We start from the raw sequence: 22322 nt of genomic DNA, 5'->3' as shown, positions 1-22322 counted from the left end.
AGAGGCGACCGGAAGGATCATTCTAGTCCAGCCCTTCGCTTTGCCCGGAGGAAAGCCACGGGCCTGATTTCGTCGAGTCTCACTGAGCCTTAATCGTCGGCGAGTCCTAGGCGCGAAGTTTCTCGGCCTGGAGGAGGGGGTCACGCGAAGTGCCAGATGCAGGCGGGGAAGGTCTGTGCCGCGCACCCGGGTGGAGGGAAGCTGGTTAGACACTTGAAGACCCTGGGGGGCGGGGTCAGAGGTGAGCTGCACCGCCCACCCGGGCCGACAGCGACTCCCGGCGTGCAGTGCGTTGCGCCGGGCACGCTCTGCGCCTGCGTGCTGCGCTCTGCCCGCTGCCCGCTGGGGCTCGAAGTCCCGGGAGGGTTGGGCCAGAGGAGGCGGTCCTAGTGGGGAGTGCGTAGCTGGGTGGAGTCGCTGTCCGGTCGCCCTTCACTTCTGCCCCTCCCTCCCTGCTCCCCATAACAGACCCCTCCACTAGGGCTTCCAAACGTCGCCCCAAGCCTCCCAGTTTCTCGCAGCCCTTCATGCTCTTCTCTTGGCCCTAGCAGGAGATGACCTTCCAGTAATGTTTGTATTTTAAGAGTCCCCGGGCCGGGCGCGGTGGCTCACGCCTTTAATCCCAGCACTTTGAGAGGCCGAGGCGGGCGGATCACAAGGTCAGGAGATAGAGACCATCCTGGCTAACACGGTGAAACCCCGTCTCTATTAAAATACAAAAAAATTAGCCGGGCGTGGTAGCGGGCGCCTGTAGTCCCAGCTACTCAGGAGGCTGAGGCCGGAGAATGGTGTGAACCCGGGAGGCAGAGCTTGCAGTGAGCCGAGATCGCGCCACTGCACTCTAGCCTGGGCGACACAGCGGGACAACGTCTCAAAAAAAAAGTCCCCGAGCGAGGAGAGGCAGTCATGACAATCACCTGGGGAGCTTCACGGCTTTCACATGTTCTTCCCGGGGCCCGCTCCAGAGCCACTCTGTTCATCTCTGGTGAAGCGGGCTCGAGAATCCGCATGTTTTTATAAGCGGTCCAGATGGGTCTTAACGCGCTGTGAAGTTTGAGAACCACTTTTGTGGCACCAAGGAAGGTGGCACGTTAGATGGGACTTTGCGTCACGTTAATAATGTATAGTCCTCCCTCTTCCAAATGGGATTTTAGGAGTCTTTTTCTCAAATCATGTGTAAGACATGGTTTAAAAATAAAATCTGCTAAAGTAATCAGAATGCATATTTGAATTGAAAACAGAAGTCTTCTAGGAGTGCTGATGAGATGGATACTTGGGCTTAAAATTTAGTTCTACAAGTGCAGAAAGGAAGGGGGCATGGTTTACATAGTTATCGCTGGTAAGAGAAGTCAGAAATTGCCTAAGAGATTTCAGGTTTCCTGCTTGTGGGTCGTGATGGAGGGCAGCAGCATTTACCATGCTTCTGGTCACTCATAGTACAGATCCAAAGGTGTAATCCAAAGGCATTTAGCCATTAGGTAAGGCATTTCTTCAGGGATTCTGAGCTAATTAATGTCTGCCATTCTCTAGTGGTCACCAGCAGTCCCTGTCCCTTGGCCCCAGGAGTCCCTGTAGCCTGGCTAGGTAACGAAAGGGAGTTGCATCTCCAAATAAGAAAGATCCAGTTGGGGCCACCCAATTCCTCCTCTTTGAAAGACACTTTCTGCCCATCACCTGCTTTCTGTGCCAGGACCATCTTTACTTTCTCCACAAAGGTACCTTCAGGACAGGCTGGGACTGCTGGGCTTGGGAACCACCTTGGAAGGGCCTAGGTTCCCACTTATACCCTTGCCATCTAGCAGACTGAGTTGATAGTACAGGGATGGCAAAAGCAGGTTCAGAGAGCAGCTTAATATGCTAGGGGTGGCAGAGGGGAGAGGGAGCTTTGGTGAAATGTCTATAGTCAGAGGGGTGGTAAACAGGGTATCTGAGAAGTTCTTTCAAGTCCTCGCCCATCCATAGGGATACAAATGTGTTCGTGGGAAGATTCGTGAGTGCTAATCACTGGTGAGTCTTTCCTGGGTTCCACTTTGAAATGCTAGCTCCCCAAGAAGTACCAGAGAAATTAACTTTGAGCCCCTTAAACCTTGGAGTAGAGATCGCACACCCAGCTGCCCCCAAGGGCCCAAAAGTAACAAAAATGAGAAAAGTGGGCCAGATATGGGCCATGGCAGACCTGAGAGCGCATACCCTGGTTGATGGGGGCCATCAGCCTGTTCCCATCGATTGCTGCTATTTAGGAACCCAAATCTGTCTCCAGATTTTTTTAAAGAAGAAAACAAACAGGTGTTGTATATAAAATGTCATGATTTTTATTTTTATTTTTTTTTTTATTTATTTATTTTGAGATGGAGTCTTACTCTGTCCCCCAGGCTGGAGGGCAGTGGCACGATCTTAGCTCACTGTATCCTCTGCCTCCTGGGTTCAAGCAATTCTCATACCTCAGCCTCCCGAGTAGGTGTGATTACAGATGCACACCACCACACCTGGCTAATTTTTATTTAGCCATGTTGTTTCGCCATGTTGGTCAGGCTGGTCTCGAACTCCTGACCTCAGGTGATCTGCTGGCCTCAGCCTCCCAAAGTGCTGGGATTACAGGCATGACCCACCATACTAGAATGAAATGTCCTGATTTTTAAACATTGGCAACTACTTGAAACATTTTAAACTACTGTGTTGAGCAAACAGAAATTCTGAGGGCCAGATAGAGCCCCAGTGGGCTGCCAGCTTTTGACCTCACCTTTGGGGTGAGTGAGCATATCTGCCAGCTGTTTTTATGGGGACAGCTGAAGCCTGGAGGACTGCTGGGAGGTGGGGTTGAAGGAGATAGGTACCAAAGCATCAAAAAATTAGAATTCCTCATCTTTCTGCATTGCTAGAAGGAATCCCTGCCATCATTTTAGGGCAACCCTTTGTTTTACAAATGAGGGAGCCGAAGATTTAAAAAGGCAGAGGTTTGTCCAAGGTCATGCAGAGCTGGTTCCTGCACCAGGTCCAGACTCCAGATGACAGCTCCCAGCCCGCTCCACCACTCAAAATACTGCATCAAAACCAGGCCACGCTCTGTGGGGGGGACACCAAACCTGGCCCCAGCAGGAGCGTAAGAAACTTCCTGCAAGTTGGAAAAAAATGCCTTTTTTTTTTTTTAAGACAGTCTTGCTCTGGAGTGCAGTGGTGCAATCTCGGCCCACTACGACCTCCACCTCCCAGGTTCAAGCTAATCTCTTACCTCAACCTCCTGAGTAGCTGAGATTACAGGCGCCCACTACCACACCTGGCTGATTTTTTTTGTATTTTCAGTAGAGACAGGGTTTCACCATGTTTGCCAGGCTGGTCTCAAACTCCTAACCTCAAATGATCCACCCACCTTGGCTCCCAAAGTGCTAGGATTACAGGCATGAGCCACTGTGCCTGGCCAGAAATGCCCTTTCTGACCAGAGTCAAAGTTCCCCCAATGCCTGGGTAGCCCAGCTTCCCCATTGGCTCCTGAAATCCACCCCTTTAGGTTTCCTTTCCCTGCTCAGAAGCTGTGCCAGAGGGGACATTCCCTGGGAGGCTGAGGGTCACCACGATACCATGACAGAGTCTGGCAAGGTAAGGAAGGCACTCGCAGGCTAGCTGCCCCTTTGGGGGCCTCTTGGACCTCAGGAGCTCAAAACAGCACAATTTTGGAGCCAAGGGACCTCATGAGCCTCTCAGAGAGCTCAGAGTCTGGCCTGAGTTGCCCAGATGCAGGCCTGAGAGAGGAGGCCTGGGAGGATAGGAAGAAACGGTTGACTCGTCCCGAGCTGGAGCCCACCAGCGTGGGTTAACACGTGCCTTTGTCCTCTCTCTCCTCAGCCCATCCTCTATTCCTATTTCCGAAGCTCCTGCTCATGGAGAGTTCGAATTGGTAAGAGCTGTGCCTCCTCCAGGATGAGTGCTGGAGTAGGGTGGACTGGGGTGGAGAAGCTCAGGTGCAAAGCTGGCCTGGGATGGAAGGGGTGCTCTGTCAGAGAGGACCTCACCCCCAGCAGCCAGCAGCCCCCAGCTCCTAGAACCCCCATCCCTGCATGGCGTCTCCACACCGGAAACACAGGGTGAGGGTGGGAGGAAGGGGGTTGTTTTTTCCTTGATACTGACACTTCTCCCGACACTGCTCTCCAAAGCCCCTTGGCAACCATGTTTAAAGCAGGGTCACAAAATCCACATGCCCCTGGTAACTGGCAGGGGAGCAGCTGGCCTCCCTCAGTTCTTATCTTATTTGAACTGGCAAAGCAAACAGAATGGGCCAGCATCAGCCTCAGAGGCTTCAGAAAAGCAGAAACATGGGCCCTGTGGCTAGTCCTTGTTTGACCCTTCCCTCCCTCAGCTTAACACAGCCTTTGGCAAAGGTCATAATCAAAGCAGCCTGTACTGAGGAAAAGCTCTGTGCTGAGTGCTTTTGTGTGCCTGATTCCATTTAAACCTCAACAACCCTAGGAGGGAGGTACTATTACTGTCCCCGTTGTATAGAGGAGGAAGCTGAGGCACAAAAACCTGAGGCAACATTAAGTAAGTTGCCCAAGATCTTTCAGCTACTAAGAGGCAGAACTGGAATTTGAACCAGACTGGCTCCAGAGGCCCATTAAGTTACTTGCCCAAGGCCACACAGTTAGCAAATGACTGTGATGAAATTTGAACCCAAGAAGCTCGCCTCCAGAGTGTGGAGGCAAAGCCATCCTCCTTGACCCCTCCTCCATCCTGCAGTCACTTGGTATTTGCTGGGATCAGTAAGCAAGAGCACTGGGTGCCAGGAGAAACTTTCCTCCAAGAATATGAACCCATCCCTGGGTGCCAGTGCCTCAGCCCTGGCTGAGCCAGAAGCCAGAGCAATATAGGTGCTGTCTGTAGGGCCTGTGTGCTTTGGCCTTCCCTCCTCCAGGTGTCTTCTCCAGCCCCAAACACTGTCACTCCCCAGACTGGAGCTGACCAGCACTAGGAGGAGCCTGGTATTGCCCAGGCTTTCTCTACACCATGACATGTCTGGTCCTCCTCCCCTCATTCCTTTGCCCTTCCCTGAGATTGGCCATCACCATACTTGAATGCCCAAGTGTGTATAATACACACATGCATGCACACGCATGCAGTCTTCTCCACTAGTGTTGACCCACCCAAGTTTTTTTACCCTCAGCTTGCCAGGGGAAATTATCGAAAGGGATGGAGAGGAAATCTGGTGACTGGAGTCATGGCAGATGCTCCGAGGCCACCAAAGAGCCTGATGCCTGTCTGGAATCTCTAGTAAACAGCCCTGAGAACAGAGAGAATAGATTGGAAGAGATTCTTCTCCAGCAGAACAAGAGTGCCATCTGTCTGTGTGTGCTGTGTGTGGCTACCTGAGCTCCTTCCCTTGGCCCTTAGTTGCCTTCCTGAGGGAATAATTGCATGTCTCCAACCAAGACACTGGTCATCACTGTTTAAGGCCCTGGGGGGGCAGAGGTAAACACGACACACCCTTGCTGTCCTCCGGGAGCCCACAGAGTGGTGGGGCATACACCTTTATCACCACCCAGGGGGCATGAGGGCCCCACTGGGGGGTCCAGGTCGTGAGGTCTCTAAGAGTTCAGGGGTGAGTGAGGCAGAGCATCGTGCATCTGGGGTAGGGAGCAGGTGGTGACAAGGAAAGCTGAGAGAAGGGGATAGTGCCATGGTGAGCCTTGACCACCCAGAAGTGTAGAGAAGCCTCCCCCTCTTTGGCCTTAATGTCACCCTAGAAGGGCTCTTTCCTTAAGATAATGGCGAGAGTCTGTTCTTTGACTCTGCTATCTGTGGTCTCTCCTAGCTCTGGCCTTGAAAGGCATTGACTACGAGACGGTGCCCATCAATCTCATAAAGGATGGGGGCCAACAGGTAAGAAGGCTGTGCCCAGACCATGATGTGGGAATTGGAGCCCTTGAACAGGCACCAGGCAGGGGAAGAAGGGGAGGCTCTGCCCCAGAGAAGTGAACCTGTGTCTTGTGGACTATCACTGCAGGAGGCTGCTGGCTCTCCCTTGTGGGACAAGGTGGCAAGCTGTGCAGTAGCAGGAAGCCTGGGAAGGGCCCAGGTCCAGGCTGTGTACCCCAGCCTGGGCTCTCCAGTGCCTGAACTTGGGAGGGTGGGTGGCGGGTGGGTCCCCACCCCATACTGGGCCCTCTGGATGGCTGACTAGGGTAGGAGCCGCCTTGGTGGCCACGGTGTGAGATGCAGGGAAAAGCCCATAGCCAGGCTGTTAGGATGAAGCCTGTGGCTCAGCAGCTGCTGGGGTTTGGGAGACTGCATGGATCCCCCAGGGATTACCCTGGGCCTAGGATTTAGGGCCTTCCCAGGGAAGGGAGATGGGGGTGGGTGGCAGGCCTGGGGTTCTCCTGCTTGCCTGGTTCTCCTCTGGCCAACTCAGGCCAGGCCACCCAGCCCACCAGGGCCTTGTCTCCACAGTTCTCTAAGGACTTCCAGGCACTGAATCCCATGAAGCAGGTGCCAGCCTTGAAGATTGATGGAATCACCATTTACCAGTCAGTGAGTGCAGGGCCTGGGGGAGGGCCCTCGTGAGAGTAGTGCCCTGAATGAGAGCACCTGACATCTCTTTCTTGCCTGTGTACAGTCAAGGTGCCTAGCACATAGGAGAGGCTCAGTACAAGACTTGTGGGGAGGGTGCGAGGTTATTTAGGAAAATAAGGGAAGATTCAAGCACATGGAGAACCAAGTTCTACAGGATAAGGTCCAAAAAGCCTTTATAGGGCTCGAGCTGAGGAGGAGCAGGGGGGAAGAGGTGTAGTGATGGTGCTGGAAGAGGAGGAGGAGGAGTTTGCTGGCCCCGTCCCCTCTGGTCTAGGGGTCCTGGGCCCTCTCCCTGCCTCACTGCTCCCCTCTGGACAGCTGGCCATCATTGAGTATCTTGAGGAGACGCGTCCCACTCCGCAACTTCTGCCTCAGGACCCAAAGAAGAGGGCCAGCGCGCGTATGATTTCTGACCTCATCGCTGGTGGCATCCAGCCCCTGCAGGTGTGGCACTTGTACACTTGCACCCTTGCACACCTGACACACTCTTATACTCACACATTGGCTGGGAGCTGCCCAGTGTGGGGATGGGGGTGTCAAGGGAGGGAGGAGGATTCTCAGGGGCTCTGACCTGGACCATGTGAAAGAAGGGGGCAAAGATCTCAATCTCAGAATTCAGCCACCCCAGCGGGTCCCCTGCTGCGTTCCGAGAAGCTCTAGTTTCCAAGGACGCATGTACAGGTGCTTGAGGTGGGGAAAGAGCCAGAATGGCAGGGGAGAGACTGAGCAGGCCCCAGTCCAGGCCTCCCGCCTTTAACCAGAGCAGCTTCCCTTTCATCTGTGCTATCTCAGTCATACACTGGGATACTTGTAGGATTTTATTTTTTTAAGTGTCACTGTTAAAACAGACAACTAAGTATTAAAAACAGTTCATCTGTGCCAGCTTCTACTCTGAATGAGGAAATAGCCCCAGAAAGGTGGAGTGACTTTGCTGAGTCCCACAGGTAGGTCATAACAAAGTGGGGACTAAGTCAGAATCCCTGCATGCCTGTGCCCTCTACTCCCATGTCATTTTTTTTTTTTTTTTCGATCTAGGCTCACTGCAAGCTCCGCCTCCCGGGTTCATGCCATTCTCCTGCCTCAGCTTCCTGAGTAGCTGGGACGACAGGCGCCCGCCACCACGCCCAGCTAATTTTTTGTTTTTTAGTGCAGATGGGGTTTCACAGTGTTAGCCAGGATGGTCTCGATCTCCTGACCTCGTGATCCACCCACCTCGGCCTCCCAAAGTGCTGGGATTACAGGTGTGAGCCACCGTGCCCGGCACCCCTATGTCATTTTAACAAAGGATGTTGGAGCAGACAGACGTCTCCATTTTATAATGAGGAAACAGAGGCAAAATGCCTCCGGGGTGCCAAGATGGAGCCAGGCTGGAAATCTCTGAAAGCCAGTCCTGTGGACCTCCCTCATCCCAGTGCAACCCTCTTTCACACTCCCTCTCCTCACAAGGGACCATACAAGGGAGAAGTGAGGGAGACAGGCCTCGAGTTGTGGGCACACCTGTCACAGCCATAGCCACGTCCTGTGTCACATGAATAGGGATTCTTGCACATCTCTGACGGAATCACATGGCTTTTTGAGGCCACTGGGGCAGCCTGCGAAGGTGGCTGCTGGGATGGCTACCTCCCTCCAACCTCAGAGCCTTGGTTGAAGGAAGGGGCTTGTGGAGCCTGGGGGAGAAGGGATAGACGTCCAGCCAGGGGCAGATGGGAAGTGAACTTTCCTGAGAGGGCTTGGCAAAGGGGCAGCCCCCATCCAGCTCTCAGAGCAATCACAGATTTTCTTTGGGCTGCACAGAACCTGTCTGTCCTGAAGCAAGTGGGAGAGGATATCCAGCTGACCTGGGCCCAGAACGCCATCACTTCTGGCTTTAACGGTGAGTCCTCACCCGTGAGCTGCCTCGCAGTGGCCTCTGAGAGGTATGGCCCTTGCACACAGGGGCCTGGGTATCTGAACCAGCCTCCCAGGCTGCTTTGGGCCTGACAGTTGCATGGATGAGGGCAGGACTGGAGAGGCGATGGGTTGGGTGGGCATCCAGACCTTAGCTCCAGTGCTTCTGGGAACCTTGGTCCCTGAGCCCACAGCCCACAGCCCGTCATAGCTGGATGGCCCAACTTCAGCTTCACTGCCTACTCCAGCTGGGAAACCAAGGCCAGCACAGTGCCAGCCATCAGAGTGAGAGCTGCCACCATGGCCAGTGGCAGGTCTTGTCCACTCTAGTGGGGGAAATGGTGACTGTCTGTGTGGAGCCTCAGGAAACAGAAGCTCATCCCTAGCAGCTCTCTCCAGACCTAGCTGCCACGTTCTCACCAGCAGCCATGCCCAGTCTGTCACTCAGTTGGGTGCCCATTTCATAACTATGGAGGCCAAGGCCCAGAAAGCTTTGTGTCCCTTCCCTGTGCCCAGAATAAGATGTTTACGTGGCCTCCCCACAGCCCTGGAGCAGATCCTACAGAGCACAGCAGGCATCTACTGTGTAGGAGATGAGGTAAGCTGTCCCCAGGCCTCCCCAGGCACAGCCACAGCATCTGTCTCCCTCATGCTGACCCCAGGCGATGACTCTCTTCCTCTTAGACTCAGCCATCTCCCACACCCTGAGGCAGGTGGGGCTCAGAGCTTCCTGAGGAGGCGTCTGCAGGGGGATCTCTGTACCGTGGGGCACTCCTCAGCTCACTCCCACTAAACCGTCTCAAGAGGGAGTTACTCAGGGTAGAAGACTGGCTGTGAGAGGATGAGGCGGGCTAGGCATCAGTTGAGGGACTGTGCTAGATGATGTCTGCGCAGTCAAGGCAATCCATCTTCTCTGGCCTTCTCAACCCACAGAGGTGGTTGTCAGGGCAACTGGAGCATGGCTGGGAGAGCACTTCAGCTCTGGGGGACAGACTCATGCAGGCCTAGGGCAGACAAGAATTGGGGGTGGGATGGGTGAAAGAGCCGAAGCAGATTGTTGGTACCCCCAGTAGAGATGCAGTGGACAAACCCAGTCCAGCCAGTGAGTCTGGGGTATGCACCCTGATGGGAACCCACCCGACCCTCTTTCAGGTGACCATGGCTGATCTGTGCTTGGTGCCTCAGGTGGCAAATGCTGAAAGGTAAGAGAGAGCCCCATGACCCTCCCTTCTTCTGGCTCTGCCCACAGTCAGGCCCCACTCAGCTGGTGAGAGCATCTCATGCAGACTCTTCGCCAACCAGCCAAAGAGCCCACCATGCCAGGCCACACAGCCACTTCTGCCTGGAAGAGGGCAGAAGAAATTGGGGCAGTGCTCCTACCACGCCCACCACAGCCCAGATGATCCTGTATAGATAGCCCGTGCTCCTAAGAGGAGGTGGCTCACCTGGTGGACCCCCAAGAGCACCTGCCTGATGTCCTCAAATGTGGTGTGTCTGTGCCCAGCAGTGAGCTCTGCCTCTGCATCCCTCCGTCAACCCTTCAATAGGGCATGAATGAGCACCTCTCTGGAAGGCATCATACTGGGCATTAGGGATATGGAAACGTATGGCACATTCCCTGCCCCCAAGAAGCTTACAACATGGGGGAAGAGAGTCTGTATATATAAATGCCTAGCACTGGGCCTTACACATAGTAGGTTCTCAAAGAAATAGGAACAGTAGGTAACAGATGCCAAATGACACTGCACAAGACCTACCCATCCCCTATGAATAAGGGCTGCCCCATCGTCCTTCCCTGGACAGCTCCCTGGACCTCATCCAGCCCTGCCTCTCTGCTCCCCCTGCTGCATCAGGGCAGTCTCCGTGTGTCCCTGAAAACCTTGGCTTAGCAGGTGTTTCTCTACTACAGATTCAAGGTGGATCTCACCCCCTACCCTACCATCAGCTCCATCAACAAGAGGCTGCTGGTCTTGGAGGCCTTCCAGGTGTCTCACCCCTGCCGGCAGCCAGATACACCCACTGAGCTGAGGGCCTAGCTCCCAAATCCTGCCCCGTTGGCACAGGGCCATAGGAGCAGAAGCTGGGTGGGCTGAAGAGGCCTGGAAGCAAGTGAGTCTTAATTGAGGAGACGGGAGACTCGAACTCTAGCCCTGGATCTGCCTTCCTGCTGAACCTTGTTCGACCTCAGTCCCCTCATGTGTCAAATGCATGTGGGGTGGAGTAGGGAGATGCTGCGAGCAGGGTGGGCAGGAATACTGTTATCTATGTGACGGGGCAGTCGTGAAGCTGAGATGAGAATGTGGATTAAAATGCCTGGCGTGCTCACCATAACACCACAGGGAAGCCTGTGTGCCTTTTCTCATCCGCTTTTGTTGTGTCTGACTCCAAAGAATGCCCGCAATGAAATTTGGCATGAATTAAACTGAAGCCCAGGCCTCTACCTTGTTTGTCTCAGACTGAGCTGGGTTCCAGAAGATGAACACTGTCCCTAGCTGGAATCCCCTGTGCCTGGACCAGTAGAGGAAGTCAGTCAGCCACTTGCCTACCCTGTGGCAGGCCTGGCCCATGGGACCTAAGGGCAATGAAGAGAAATATGCCCGAAAGCCTGCCTGAAAGAATCAGACAAGATCCAGGGAGATAACAGATAGAAGCAGGAAAGCATCTAGTGACCGGCTGAGTTCTCAGGGCTAGGAATGGTACCGTTGTTAAATGGTCCACTCCAGGCTGGCCGCAGTGGCTCATGCCTATAATCCCTGAACTTTGGGAGGCCGAGGCAGGTGGATCACTTGAGGTCAGGAGTTCGAGACAGCCTGGCCAACATGGTGAAACCCCGACTCTACTAAAAATGCAAAAATTAGCCAGGTGTGGTGTCAGGTGCCTGTAGCTACTCAAGAGGCTGAGGTGGGAGAATGGCTTGAACCTGGGAGGTGGACGTTGCAGTGAGCCAAGATTGCGCCAGTGCACTCCAGCTTGGGAGATAGAGTGAGTCTCCATCTAAAAAAAAAAAAAAAAAATTCCAATCCAGCACTGAGAGGCCATTTGGCCCTCTCAACCAGTCCCTCGTCTTCAGGGCCAGCATTCTGCAGACCAGTCCCAGGATTAGGCACTCAGGGTAAATCCAGTCACAAATGGTGCTGGGAATGGGAGGGAGGCTCCCCCATGGGCAGTGTGAGCGGCTACTGACCAAGCCAGCTTAGGAGACCAAGCAGGTAGCAGTGTACCACAGGCTGCCCTGGAGGGAGCAAGTTCCCATGCTTGGCAGTGTTCAGGCAGAACCAGGACTACCTCTGGGCAGAGACGCTGTAGGGAGATTGGGGTGGCTTCTGGGGATGAAATGAGATGACTTTTTAGGACCTTTACCTCCTGAAGGCCCCACCTCTGAATACTGTTGTACTGGAGATTAAGTTTCAACATGAATTTTGGAGGGGACATAAACATTTAAATCGTAGCAAAGACCATCACCTTTTTACAGGACATTTTCCAGTAGGGGCTTCTCTCAAACGGATGAGTGGTAAGTCAAGTCCTTCCTTTCCATATCACACCCAGCAGACACCTGATCCTGATATGCTAGAGGCACAGGGAGACTAGATACGTGGTCTTCCCAGAGTGGGAGTGGCCACAGTGAAGGAAGAGCAATGATGGAGGGGCCTGATACTGGTAATTCCAACTCTGTGGAAGTAACAAGTCCCCAGAAATACTTCAGAAGGAAGAAAGCAGTAGGGAGGTGCTGTCAGGAAATACCTGAGAACAAAGCAAAAATTATAGGCTGTGTTCCTCAGAAATTTTACATATCCATTAAGGAAAATGGAAAACTTACTGGATAAACAGGTGATACACATATTCATACTTTTTTTTTTGTGATGCAGTCTTGCTCTGTCATGCCCAGGCTGGTGGAGTGCGGTGGTGAGAGCTCAGGTTCACTGCAACTTCTACCTCCTGGGTTCAAGTGATTCTCCTGCCTCAGCCTCCCGAGTACTGGGATTACAAGCGCGTTGGTTAAGCTGGTCTCGAACTCCTAACCTCAGGTGATCTGCCCACCTTGGCCTCCCAAAGTGCTGGGATTACAGGCATGAGCCACCATGCCTGGCCAAGATACGGCTCCTCCTAACTTTTAGAGTTTGTTTTTTTTTTTTTTTTTTGGAGACAGAGTCTCACTCTGTCACCAGGCTGGAACGCAGTGGAGCGATCTCGGTTCACTGCAACCTCCGCCTCCCAGGTTCAAGGGATTCTCCTGCCTCAGCCTCCCAAGTAGCTGGGACTACAGGCCCGTGCCACCACACCCAGCTAAGTTTTGTATTTTTAGTAGAGACAGGGTTTCACCATGTTGGCCAGAATGGTCTTGATCTCTTGACCTTGTGATCCACCTGCCTCGGTCTCCCAAAGTGCTGGGATTACAGGTGTGAGCCACTACGCCCGGCCTAGATTTTTTATTTTAAAAAAATTTTTTTAGAGATGGAGTCTTACCATGTTGCCCAGGCTGATCTTGATCCTCCCACTTAAGCCTCCCAAGTAACTGGGCCGGCTCTTACTTCTAAACATAACTTATTTAGCTCTTGCTTCCAAGGTCACAGCAATTCTACTTTCAGAGAATACTTTGAACTAAGGATAGCTGCTGAGTTTAAGCCAGAACTGCACAGGTTAAAGAACATCAAGGCTGAATGTCAAGAGCTGTAATGTGTGAGCTGCCTTTTGTAATCCTTAGCTATGTCAAGGTCAATGATATGACACATATGAATGCTTTTAAAAGTTAAAAAATAATCTTAAGGCCAGGTGCGGTGGCTCACACCTGTAATCCTAGCACTTTGGGAGGCTGAGGCGGGTGGATTGCCTGAGCTCAGGAGTTCAAGACCAGCCTGGGAACGCAATGAAACCCTGTCTCTACTAAAATACAAAAAATTAGCTGGGCATGGTGGCATGTGCCTGTAATCCCAGCTACTCAGGAGGCTGAGACAGAATTGCTTGAACCTGGGAGGCGGAGGTTGCAGTAAGCTGAGATCGCGCCACTGCACTCCAGCCTGGCGACAGAGTAAGACTCCATCTCAAAAAATAATAATAATCTTAAGTATATTATGTGTTCACAGTGACATATTACATCCAGCATACCCAAACATGAATCACTAATGATCTCCAGCTACATGGAATCTGCCTGGGCTTTTTGTTAGTTGTAGGGGGTAGTTTGGTGATTACATTCATTTAACTAAATTGTTTCAGATCCCTTCCTCTTTTATGCTTCAACCTCTAAAATATGTTGCAACAGAAAGCAGAGAATGATCTAACAGGTTCATTTTAGCATCACAGATATCACTGAAGGAAATATTTAAATGCCACCCTTCCCTGCTCAGATGTGAGTCCTTATTCTGCAACAGACACTAGGGATGTGGAGAGGCAGTGTTTTAAAAAATAGCAAAGATATATTATGGTGTTACTTTTTGTAAATGAAAATAGGCTGAATTCATATCACCCAGATTACGTTAATGATTGGCCTGGTATCCAAAGTCAAGGTTCCAAATTTGAACAGAATATGTTCATGGGGAAACGGGCCTCACTGGGACCAAATGCTGACATAAAACTCAGAACTTATTAATTATCACTGTAAACCCAGTTTTTCCAATCCCAGTTCCCCGTTCATGATACTCTGCCATGAATTTAAATGCAGATGAAAGATCTATTATTAATCTTACTCTCAATTTTTTTTCTTTAGTTTTTCTTTTACAATCTTAATAGATTATGAAATAATTCATATGGGCTTATAGAATACCTTTCTTAAGGAAGATACATGAAAGACAAAGAATTTAAAATGTAAATCAGGTTCATGAAAATATAGCTCAGATGTTACCAGGTGCATAGTGAAAAAGTTTATTTATGACAGATTTGAAAACTCGGAAGAGATGACAAAGAATGCACAAAAGCATCACAAAACTGTTACATAATATAAAACACAAGAACTGAGCTATTTAAAGAAGCACAGCTCAGAATCATCAGTGTAATCGCAGTAACACACCCAGTGCCACAGGGTGATAAAAATGATATTTTAAAAGAAAAACCACTCAGCAGGACACAAGAATTAAAGTAACAATTTGGTAAGAGCTCTTAGAAATCACAGATGTTGGTAGCATTTCTTATGATAGGGGACATGTAAAACAAGCTGACCATAATAAATGATTAGTTGGGATACTTTTGTAGTTTAAAGAAAAAAGATAAAACAGTGACACGGTTTCCCTTCCAGACCCTTTTTGTAATGTCAGCAACAGTACATGACATAGAACAGTAAAGAAATAATGTCTTTGTGGTTGCCAATTGCTTAAATCTTTACGAAGAAAACATGATCATCTTTCAGTCAACTGACTGATCTGAGTACATGGCACCAAAGAAAGCCCTTCAGAAAATAGAAGCTAAATGGCATAAAGTAGTTTAGAAAATCTTCAAGCACCTCCCTTTATTCCAATTATCCTTTTCCAAAGTCTGGCTTTCTTATAATCCATCACTTTGATTACAAAACAGCTCTCTTCTGGAAATTTCAAAACACTTCCCGTTATGTTAAGGGAAAATGGGTACGCAAGAGTCATGGGTTACAGGATTGCTTTCTCCAGACTTGGCTTCTCTTTAACATGGCTAAATGGAAATAATTTAGCTTGGTTAAATGAAAGCTACTTCACTTACAGGATAATCTCAGGAGATATGAGTGGAGTTTTTCATATGGAATTTCTTAGTAAAATGTACTGTTTAGGATATGAGAGAAGGAATTAAGATAATGTTTTCCAGATGATTCTTGGCCTGATCCTAAGAATCAACAGTAACAATCAATAGCAAGGAACATTACACATTCAACCCTGAGTGATGAAGAGAGTTCAGGAAGAGAGCCCCTTAAACTCTGAATTAAGGGCTCTTTGGTAATATCATATAGTATAATATTTCAAAGCAAAACTTCAGAATGGTTCATGATCCCATTTCAGAACTTTAGAAAATATACTTTGTCCTCTGGAAGTAATTTCACATATATTATTTTACCCACAGATAAGCCACAACTACCTGCTTCAAATTTTTTTTTAAACTATGGAATTAAATAAACATGCATCTCTAGATTTCTAGGGCAACTTTTCATCATATCTTAGAATGAAGAGTCATGACATTAACTCTGGTCCACATACCTGGGGCCTAAAAGAAATCAGGTACATATAATAGGAATCAGATTGTGAGCCTAATTTCAAAGCCATGTCTTGCCTTTGGACTCAGTGTGTGAGGCATGCCTATTTGTAAATGAGCTCCACTATCATTGGCTTTAGGCAATAGTGTATTCTTAGCTTAGAAATTTCTTACCTTAAGAATTCAAACAGGAGGGGCTTTGTTTGGCCTTCTTGGTTTAGGCAGGGACAATGCAACACTTGAGAGGGAGCAGTGATTTCTGAGCAAAATTCTAAGATACATTCAATAGCTTTGCTCTCCCCTCCCCCCATACTCCTACCCTTTGCCCCCTCATTTTATTTTGTTTTCCCTCCTTGTGATCAGTTTTAAAAGATAGTTCTCAAGCAGCACAAAACGGTGTAACTTATGCCCCTCCCTTATGCTCCACGAAAACAAGTCTCTTATGTAAATATTAGGGTCACTCAACTCCACACCTTAGAACCACTGAGGTTAAAAGGCAACCTTTTGCAGATAAGTGGTCTTAACAAACAAATATAAAAGCAGACTTTAGAGTCTGGGTTTCAACTAATTCTCTCAAAGAGGGGCTGAGCAGGACTCATAAACTCATATTTCCTATTAAGACGCTTTATGATAATACCTAATCCCACTGCTTAATATAGGACAGCGTTCAGATTTCACTCTTCCGTATACATATTATAATGGGACAATATACACTTTAAGTTTTTTAACTTTTTTGAGTTTTTCTTTCCAAAAGAACAAAAATATTTTTTAAAGTGCATGTATCAATTCATTAAGAAAAAAAATAACTAAGAATGGTCTAATTCCAAATTGCTACTACTTCCATGATAAAGCTGTTATCTGAGGATTGAGTTTTAATATCAGAGTCCTGAGGACATGTCATCAAGCAACAGAGGTTAGCATAAAGCCCTTCTGGAGCAGCTTCACAATCACTCTTGTACTGACATGCCAGTTAGTAAGGAAAACAGCAGAGATCATGGCCTGAGGGAAGGGAGAAATACAGCACAGGTTTTGAAAGATGGAGACCAAGAAACAATTTTTTTTTTTTTTGAGACGGAGTCTTGCTGTGTTGCCCAGTCTGGAGTGCAGTGGCATGATCTCAGCTCACTGCAACCTCCACCTCCTGGGCTCAAAAAATTCTCCCTGCCTCTGCCTCCAGAGTAGCTGGGATTACAGGTGCCCGCCACCACACCCAGCTAATTTTTTGTATTTTTGGTAGAGACAGGGTTTCACTACGTTGGCCAGGCTGGTCTTGAACTCCTGGCCTCAGGTGATCTGCCCACCTTGGCCTCCCAAAGTGCTGGGATTACAGGCGTGGGCCACCGCACCTGGCCTCCAAGAAACATTTTTATGAAGACCACCTCCTGGGTAATCATGTTGAATGAAACAGGTCTGCTAAAAATCAGGGGCTCTCCAACAGAGCTGATGTTGTCTGTGCAGGGGACATTCTCAGCATTCTCTACTTGGACACTTGTCAAAAGGAACAGAATGTTAGAATCATCTTTGCCTAAGAATTGGTAGTTTAAAATTTTTACATTTATGTGGGGAGTGTGTGCATACATATATATATATAGCAAACCAAAAATAAAATTCTAAGCCTCCCAGCCGGCTGAATGGACCCCCCTCTTGGCCCAGGGGATCTCAAAGGAACCTGAAAAACTAGTCGATGATGGGAAGACGGGTCAGACATGCCTCATATTACCCTCTTCCCTTTGGAATTTAAATACAACTGACCAGCATTAACATTGAGAGATCTTAAGACTAACCAAATAGACTCTTTGTGGCAATAAAATACCAAATCCCAACCTGACTGGTATAGCATCACATGACAGCAGGCCCCAAAAGAAATTTACCCCCCAATATATTTATTTGGCATATTTTGAAATGGCCCTACAAAGCTGTATCTTGTGGGGGAAATTGCATTCTGTAGAGAATCTCTTTCTCTTATTAGGTCTTTTCTGGAGAGTCTGACACCTTTTAAGGCCTAAAAAGAAATATTCATCATCTGTTCTCTCTGAAGCCTGCTACCTGGAGGCTTCATCTACATGGCTTAAGCCAAGCCCCCCTTACTTTAACTTAAGCTGACTTCATCTTTTCAGGTAGAGCTTAACTCTTTCAACCAATTGCCAGTCAGGAACTCTTTGATTTACCTCTGACCTGGAAACCCTCATCTTCAAGATGTCCTGCCTTTCCAGGCCAAACCAGTGTATACCTCATACATATTGACTTATGGCTTTGCCTGGACCTTCTGTCTCCCTCAAATGTATAAAACTGTAACCCGACCACCTCGGGCACATGTTCTCAGAACCTCCTGAGGCCCCGTCATGGGCTCTGAACCTTGGCAAAATAAACCTCTAAATGTATTGAGACGTGTCTCAGATACTTTTTGGTTTACAATATATTTATATTTCTTTTAAGCTGTTTGCTGAAATTTTTTCACAATAAAACACTGGGGGAAAAAAGTCAATACTTTAAATATGTCTTCCTTTCTAAAAGCCCCATCTCTCAACAAAGTGGCAAAACTAAAACTAAAGAAATTTAAGAACTCAGTCACTCTCTATAGAGAATTCTAATCTCTATCCTACTATGAAGCAGTTTCTTTTAATTGTTTGTTAATATTTGTTTGTGCTCTAGAGAACAGGGTGAGGATCAAAGCCAACGGTTTTCATTTCATTGTTTGGATCTATAAATTTGGACTGGGAGGGGCTAAGGAAATGACTATCTCTTAGAATTTGCTGGGCTGTGGGTTCTCAGTAATTACCTGTGCTTCAGTAAATAATATCTTGCCCCTAAAGTTCAATTATTTCAGAAATGTAACGTGAGAATAGTGAATTAGACAGTGAAAATATCTTCCTTTAGCTATTTTGTGCTAATGGAACACAGAAGCCCTGACAGTTGGTGAAAAACCAGTATGAATGAAATGTAACCAGGCCCAGGACTTCAAAAGTGACCAGGCACACAGAGGTGAGGGGAACAAGTCCCTTAGGCTTCTCTGATGCAACAGAACTAGGATTCCAAAGAAAATAAGCAGAGAATCTCATGGTGAAAATAAATAATAACAAGTGTTATCCTTGGGAGCTTGCTGTGTATGGCCTGACAGTTTCAATTTGAGAGAAAGGCAGAAGTTAATAATAAACAGGAAAAATAAGCAAGGCTTTAGCTGACTAGAAAACAGCTCAGTAGAAAATTATTTTACAAAGATTATATTCAGTTAGCTAAGGCATGATTCAACTTCAATGATGCAAGAGCGGTCACTCAGCTATCCAATGGGATGACACACAGCAAATCTGCTCTTCACTGCCTCAACAGACAGTCACTAAAATAATTTCTTTAAAGGTATATAAATTCTGGCCAGTGTAATCCTCTACAAAACACATTTGCAAATATAAAATAATGGAGGTATGATGCTGCTCAGGGAATGGGAATGCTCTGGCAGTCCCCAACATCCTATCCCGCTTGGGGCTTTGCTCCGAGGGGAAGAGCAGGTGCAGGATATATTGCCCTTTGATGTGATGTAGATGCTACTAGGGACCCACTGGGAAGAGTCCTGTTCCTTGAGTTATGCTACTGTAGGGATAGACCCTTGATGTGAGGAATCCAACAACGAAGGAGTGAGTCAAAGGAAACATCACAAAGAAGGTGACTCCTCAGAGGAGACAAAGGACTCTGAAATCCTGGAATCACAGGATATCTCTGATTGGCTAGGCAATTCCTCTGCACTCAATCTCCAGCAAATGGGCAGATTCCCTCACAACTTAGAATTCTTCACGGGGAGTGCTGGACTGTACCCCAAACATGGAGTAAGGTGGCATCATCCATCTCTGAAGGGCCATACTCCTTGCAAAGCCATCACAGGACTGACCTACAGAAATAAAACATCATCGCTTCCCAAATTCTCCTAAAAATATCATCGTTAACTCCATAAAAGAGGGGGCTTCAGTGGCTCAGAACAGATGGGAAGCCTTCTGAGAAACAGATGGAAACTGTTTCAAAGGCAAAATGAAATGTGCTAAAAAAATAAATACAGTAATAAATAAATCTAATTATTCTTCAGAATTCGTAGGCAGTAACAGACATAACACGAGGAGTAAGAGACAGGGAGGTACAAACACAGAGCCTGCTGAGGTCCCATCTCACCTCCGTTTCCTTCTCCACCTGGCGTCCTGGCAGCTGGTGCTCTGGTGACCACTGGCTGCAGCACCACCTGCACTCTGTGGCACTCCTGAGCCTCAAGGGTGACACAGTAGGAAATGCTGTCACCAGGGAAATGCAAGCTTTGGTCAGGTAAAGAACAAATACAATCAGCAGCAATAGTGAAGCTTCATTATCACCTAAACTAAGGGACTCTGAACACCAAAAGCTTTAAGCCCTCAATGCAAGAAACCTAAATGCAGAAACTTTGGAAACCTGATTGGGTTTCACTGCATTTGATTCCGAAGCAACATTTCTAAATAGCACTCCTACTCTAAAGACAAAAAAAAGTGGTGGGGACTCTGGAGTGGTTTTTGTTTTTCATCTTCTCTGTCAGACGATACCATTCCTTCTTTGATTATACAAAAAAAAAAAAAAAATAGTAACACTTGACTTTCAAATATGTGGGTTCTGACATCAATTCAGTACCTAATTTCCACTCTCTCCACTTTGACTGCCAGTGCCCATAGTAAGGGAAACCAGCTCTTGGAACAGGAAATAATGGAGGCAGTTTTTCTTCCCACAAGATCTTAGGTTACATTGATCATCACTTGAGATTGCATGAAAGTTCTTGCTGTAATGGCAAAAACATAGACTTAGAAAGGAGGAGGCGTCTACCATCAGAAATAGTAATAGCCCTCCAAAGGCAGTGTGGTCTCCCAGCTATGCAGAGACCAAGAATAACCAGCAGGCAGGAATATGGCAGTGGTGACAGGCTGGATAGAGCTTTCTCCAACCAAAAGATTGGGTTCCTTCATGGGCAATGTGCTTTTCCCTCTTCTGGCACCTCAACAACTAAAGAGAGTGGGTGCCACTAAATGCATTGGCAATAAGGGCTGTGGGAGAGAAGAGGGCAGCAATCTGAATGATAAACCTGTGCCAAGATGAATCTATTTTTAAAAAACAATGCTCTGCTTCCTTTTAGGCTTGTGCCCGATAGGTGCCTGCAAGAGGGAATTTGCCCGAGTCTGAAGCAAGAAGAGTATGAGTCAGGGACCATAGAACAGGGGCACTACACCACCACCTGCAGAAGCCAAGAAGGGGAAAAAGCTACATGGGCCAATAGTCAGGCACGCCAGACAGGGTGTGAGGCTCAGGAGCCCCACATGAACCGTTGGCTCTTGCCTATCCCAAACAAGAGGCACCAGCTGGCAGCCTGCTTCAGCCAGCAAATACAGCCTGCCCCCGTCCCAGCAGTCCTTCAGCTGGTATAGTAGATGTGGAAGTAGAGAGTCTTGTTGCGCAGCAGGGAGTAGGAGTTGTCGAACTTGAGCAGGTAGATGCCCTCACCAGGGTAGTCATGGCTGCCAGCCTGCACATCTCGGTGGCTGTCCCGCCGGTACACAGGCATGACCTCCCCATAGCGACCCCGCAAGGAGCTCCTGGAGCCTCTCTCCACATCTCCAGCTGGAACAGGTTCTGCATGAGCAAAATGGCAGAGTGTTTGGATATGTGTTCAGAGACTGCGTAAGTCCTGCCTGAAGGTGAGCGGAAGGACCAGGTGTCCCAGTGGCTTTCACAGAGTGGGGAGGTTACTGCCCTCCTACAGACATTTGGAAATGTCTGGTGATCTTTTGGTCATCACAGCGACTATTAGGTGATATCTGCATTTAGTACCCAAGGGTCCAGGAGTGCTAAAATCAGGATAGTACCTACACAACAAAGAAGTGTCCCATCCCAAATGCCAATAATGTCTCCACCGAGAAACAATGATTTAGCCTGAGAGGAGCCTTCCTAGCTTCAGAAGTGTCTGGACATTTCTGAGAGGGAGAAAGAGATATTTAGAAGGAAAGATCCCGACATTCTTTCATTTAATAGGTGAAAGGACTAGCTAATGGAGATAGGAATTGCAGATAAACATGCTATAAAGTGACCCTAGCACCTTTATCTGGCTTCCTGAAAAGCAGCAAATAAGATACAGGGTTCCCCACTTTCCCAAATACCTGTAGATTTCCCTGCATGCTTTTCTATGAAGAAGCACGTTAAGGGATTGACTTTAAGATTATATAAGAAAATCAAGGAATAAGAGGAATAAGACTAATGCTTAGGACCTACTCTTACATTACCTGAAAAAATGCCTCTGGGCCATGCTTAGTAGACCCTACAAATAACAACTGGAATGGAGCCCGGAGACCCTTTTAAAACTTCTCTAGGCATGAAGTAAAGAAGTAACCAATAGTTAGCCAGCCATGAGAGTTTGGGATAGGGAGAGAATGGGTACCTTTAGCAAACTGTAATCAATCACTTTGGTTCCAGGCCAAGAATAAATATCTCCAAACTAAGACAGAGATGTAAAATAATCTCTGGCTTACATGCGACCTGAAAGACTATCCCTCCAAACTGCTGCATGACTCACCCTCTCTCTGCCCCCACCCCATCCCTGCCCTCAGGAAGGTGTTGGGAAAACAATGAGGTACTGATTAAAGGAAAAGAGGCTTTCTTTTTTTTTTTTTTTGAGACAGTCTCGCTTTGTCACCCAGGCCGGAGTGCAGTGGCGGGATCTCAGTTCACTGCAAGCTCCGCCT

General features: G+C 48.3%; 2 protein-coding genes across 9 annotated transcripts in view; one reads left to right on the top strand and one right to left on the bottom strand.

Moving 5' to 3' along the window:
• The first annotated feature begins 19 nt into the window (after nucleotides 1-19).
• On the top strand, nucleotides 20-10776 carry GSTZ1 (glutathione S-transferase zeta 1). 4 transcript variants are annotated; one of them, XM_055288657.2, is made up of 9 exons: nucleotides 20-171; nucleotides 3841-3892; nucleotides 5801-5868; nucleotides 6436-6516; nucleotides 6877-7002; nucleotides 8353-8431; nucleotides 8991-9043; nucleotides 9598-9647; nucleotides 10355-10776. In XM_055288657.2, the coding sequence occupies exons 1-9, from the start codon at nucleotides 157-159 to the stop codon at nucleotides 10479-10481; spliced, it is 651 nt and encodes a 216-aa protein (XP_055144632.1). In that variant the 5' UTR covers nucleotides 20-156; the 3' UTR covers nucleotides 10482-10776. The 4 variants fall into 4 exon arrangements, with proteins under 4 accessions (XP_055144632.1, XP_055144633.1, XP_063500410.1 ...); XM_055288656.2 differs by lacking the exon at nucleotides 20-171 and adding an exon at nucleotides 3349-3594; XM_055288658.2 differs by lacking the exon at nucleotides 6877-7002 and having other exon boundaries at nucleotides 34-171.
• The window catches only part of TMED8 (transmembrane p24 trafficking protein family member 8), a 52212-nt gene continuing 37253 nt past the window's right edge, over nucleotides 7364-22322 (bottom strand). For 2 of the 5 annotated variants that reach the window (XM_063644297.1, XM_063644300.1), the window contains exons 6-9: nucleotides 21088-21216; nucleotides 19744-19859; nucleotides 9891-10011; nucleotides 7364-9449 (exon numbers count right to left, since the gene is read on the bottom strand). In XM_063644297.1, the coding sequence (XP_063500367.1) occupies nucleotides 9925-10011; nucleotides 19744-19859; nucleotides 21088-21216 (332 nt within the window). In that variant the 3' untranslated portion in view covers nucleotides 7364-9449; nucleotides 9891-9924. Of the gene's footprint in view, nucleotides 9450-9890; nucleotides 10012-14277; nucleotides 21217-22322 lie in introns of those variants that run through there. The other 3 variants (XM_055288654.2, XM_055288652.2, XM_063644298.1) reach the window with 2 other exon arrangements.

The sequence above is a fragment of the Symphalangus syndactylus genome, chromosome 8 (assembly GCF_028878055.3).
Source record: "Symphalangus syndactylus isolate Jambi chromosome 8, NHGRI_mSymSyn1-v2.1_pri, whole genome shotgun sequence".
NCBI lineage: Eukaryota > Metazoa > Chordata > Mammalia > Primates > Hylobatidae > Symphalangus > Symphalangus syndactylus.
This window is presented reverse-complemented; position numbering and strand designations above follow the sequence as displayed.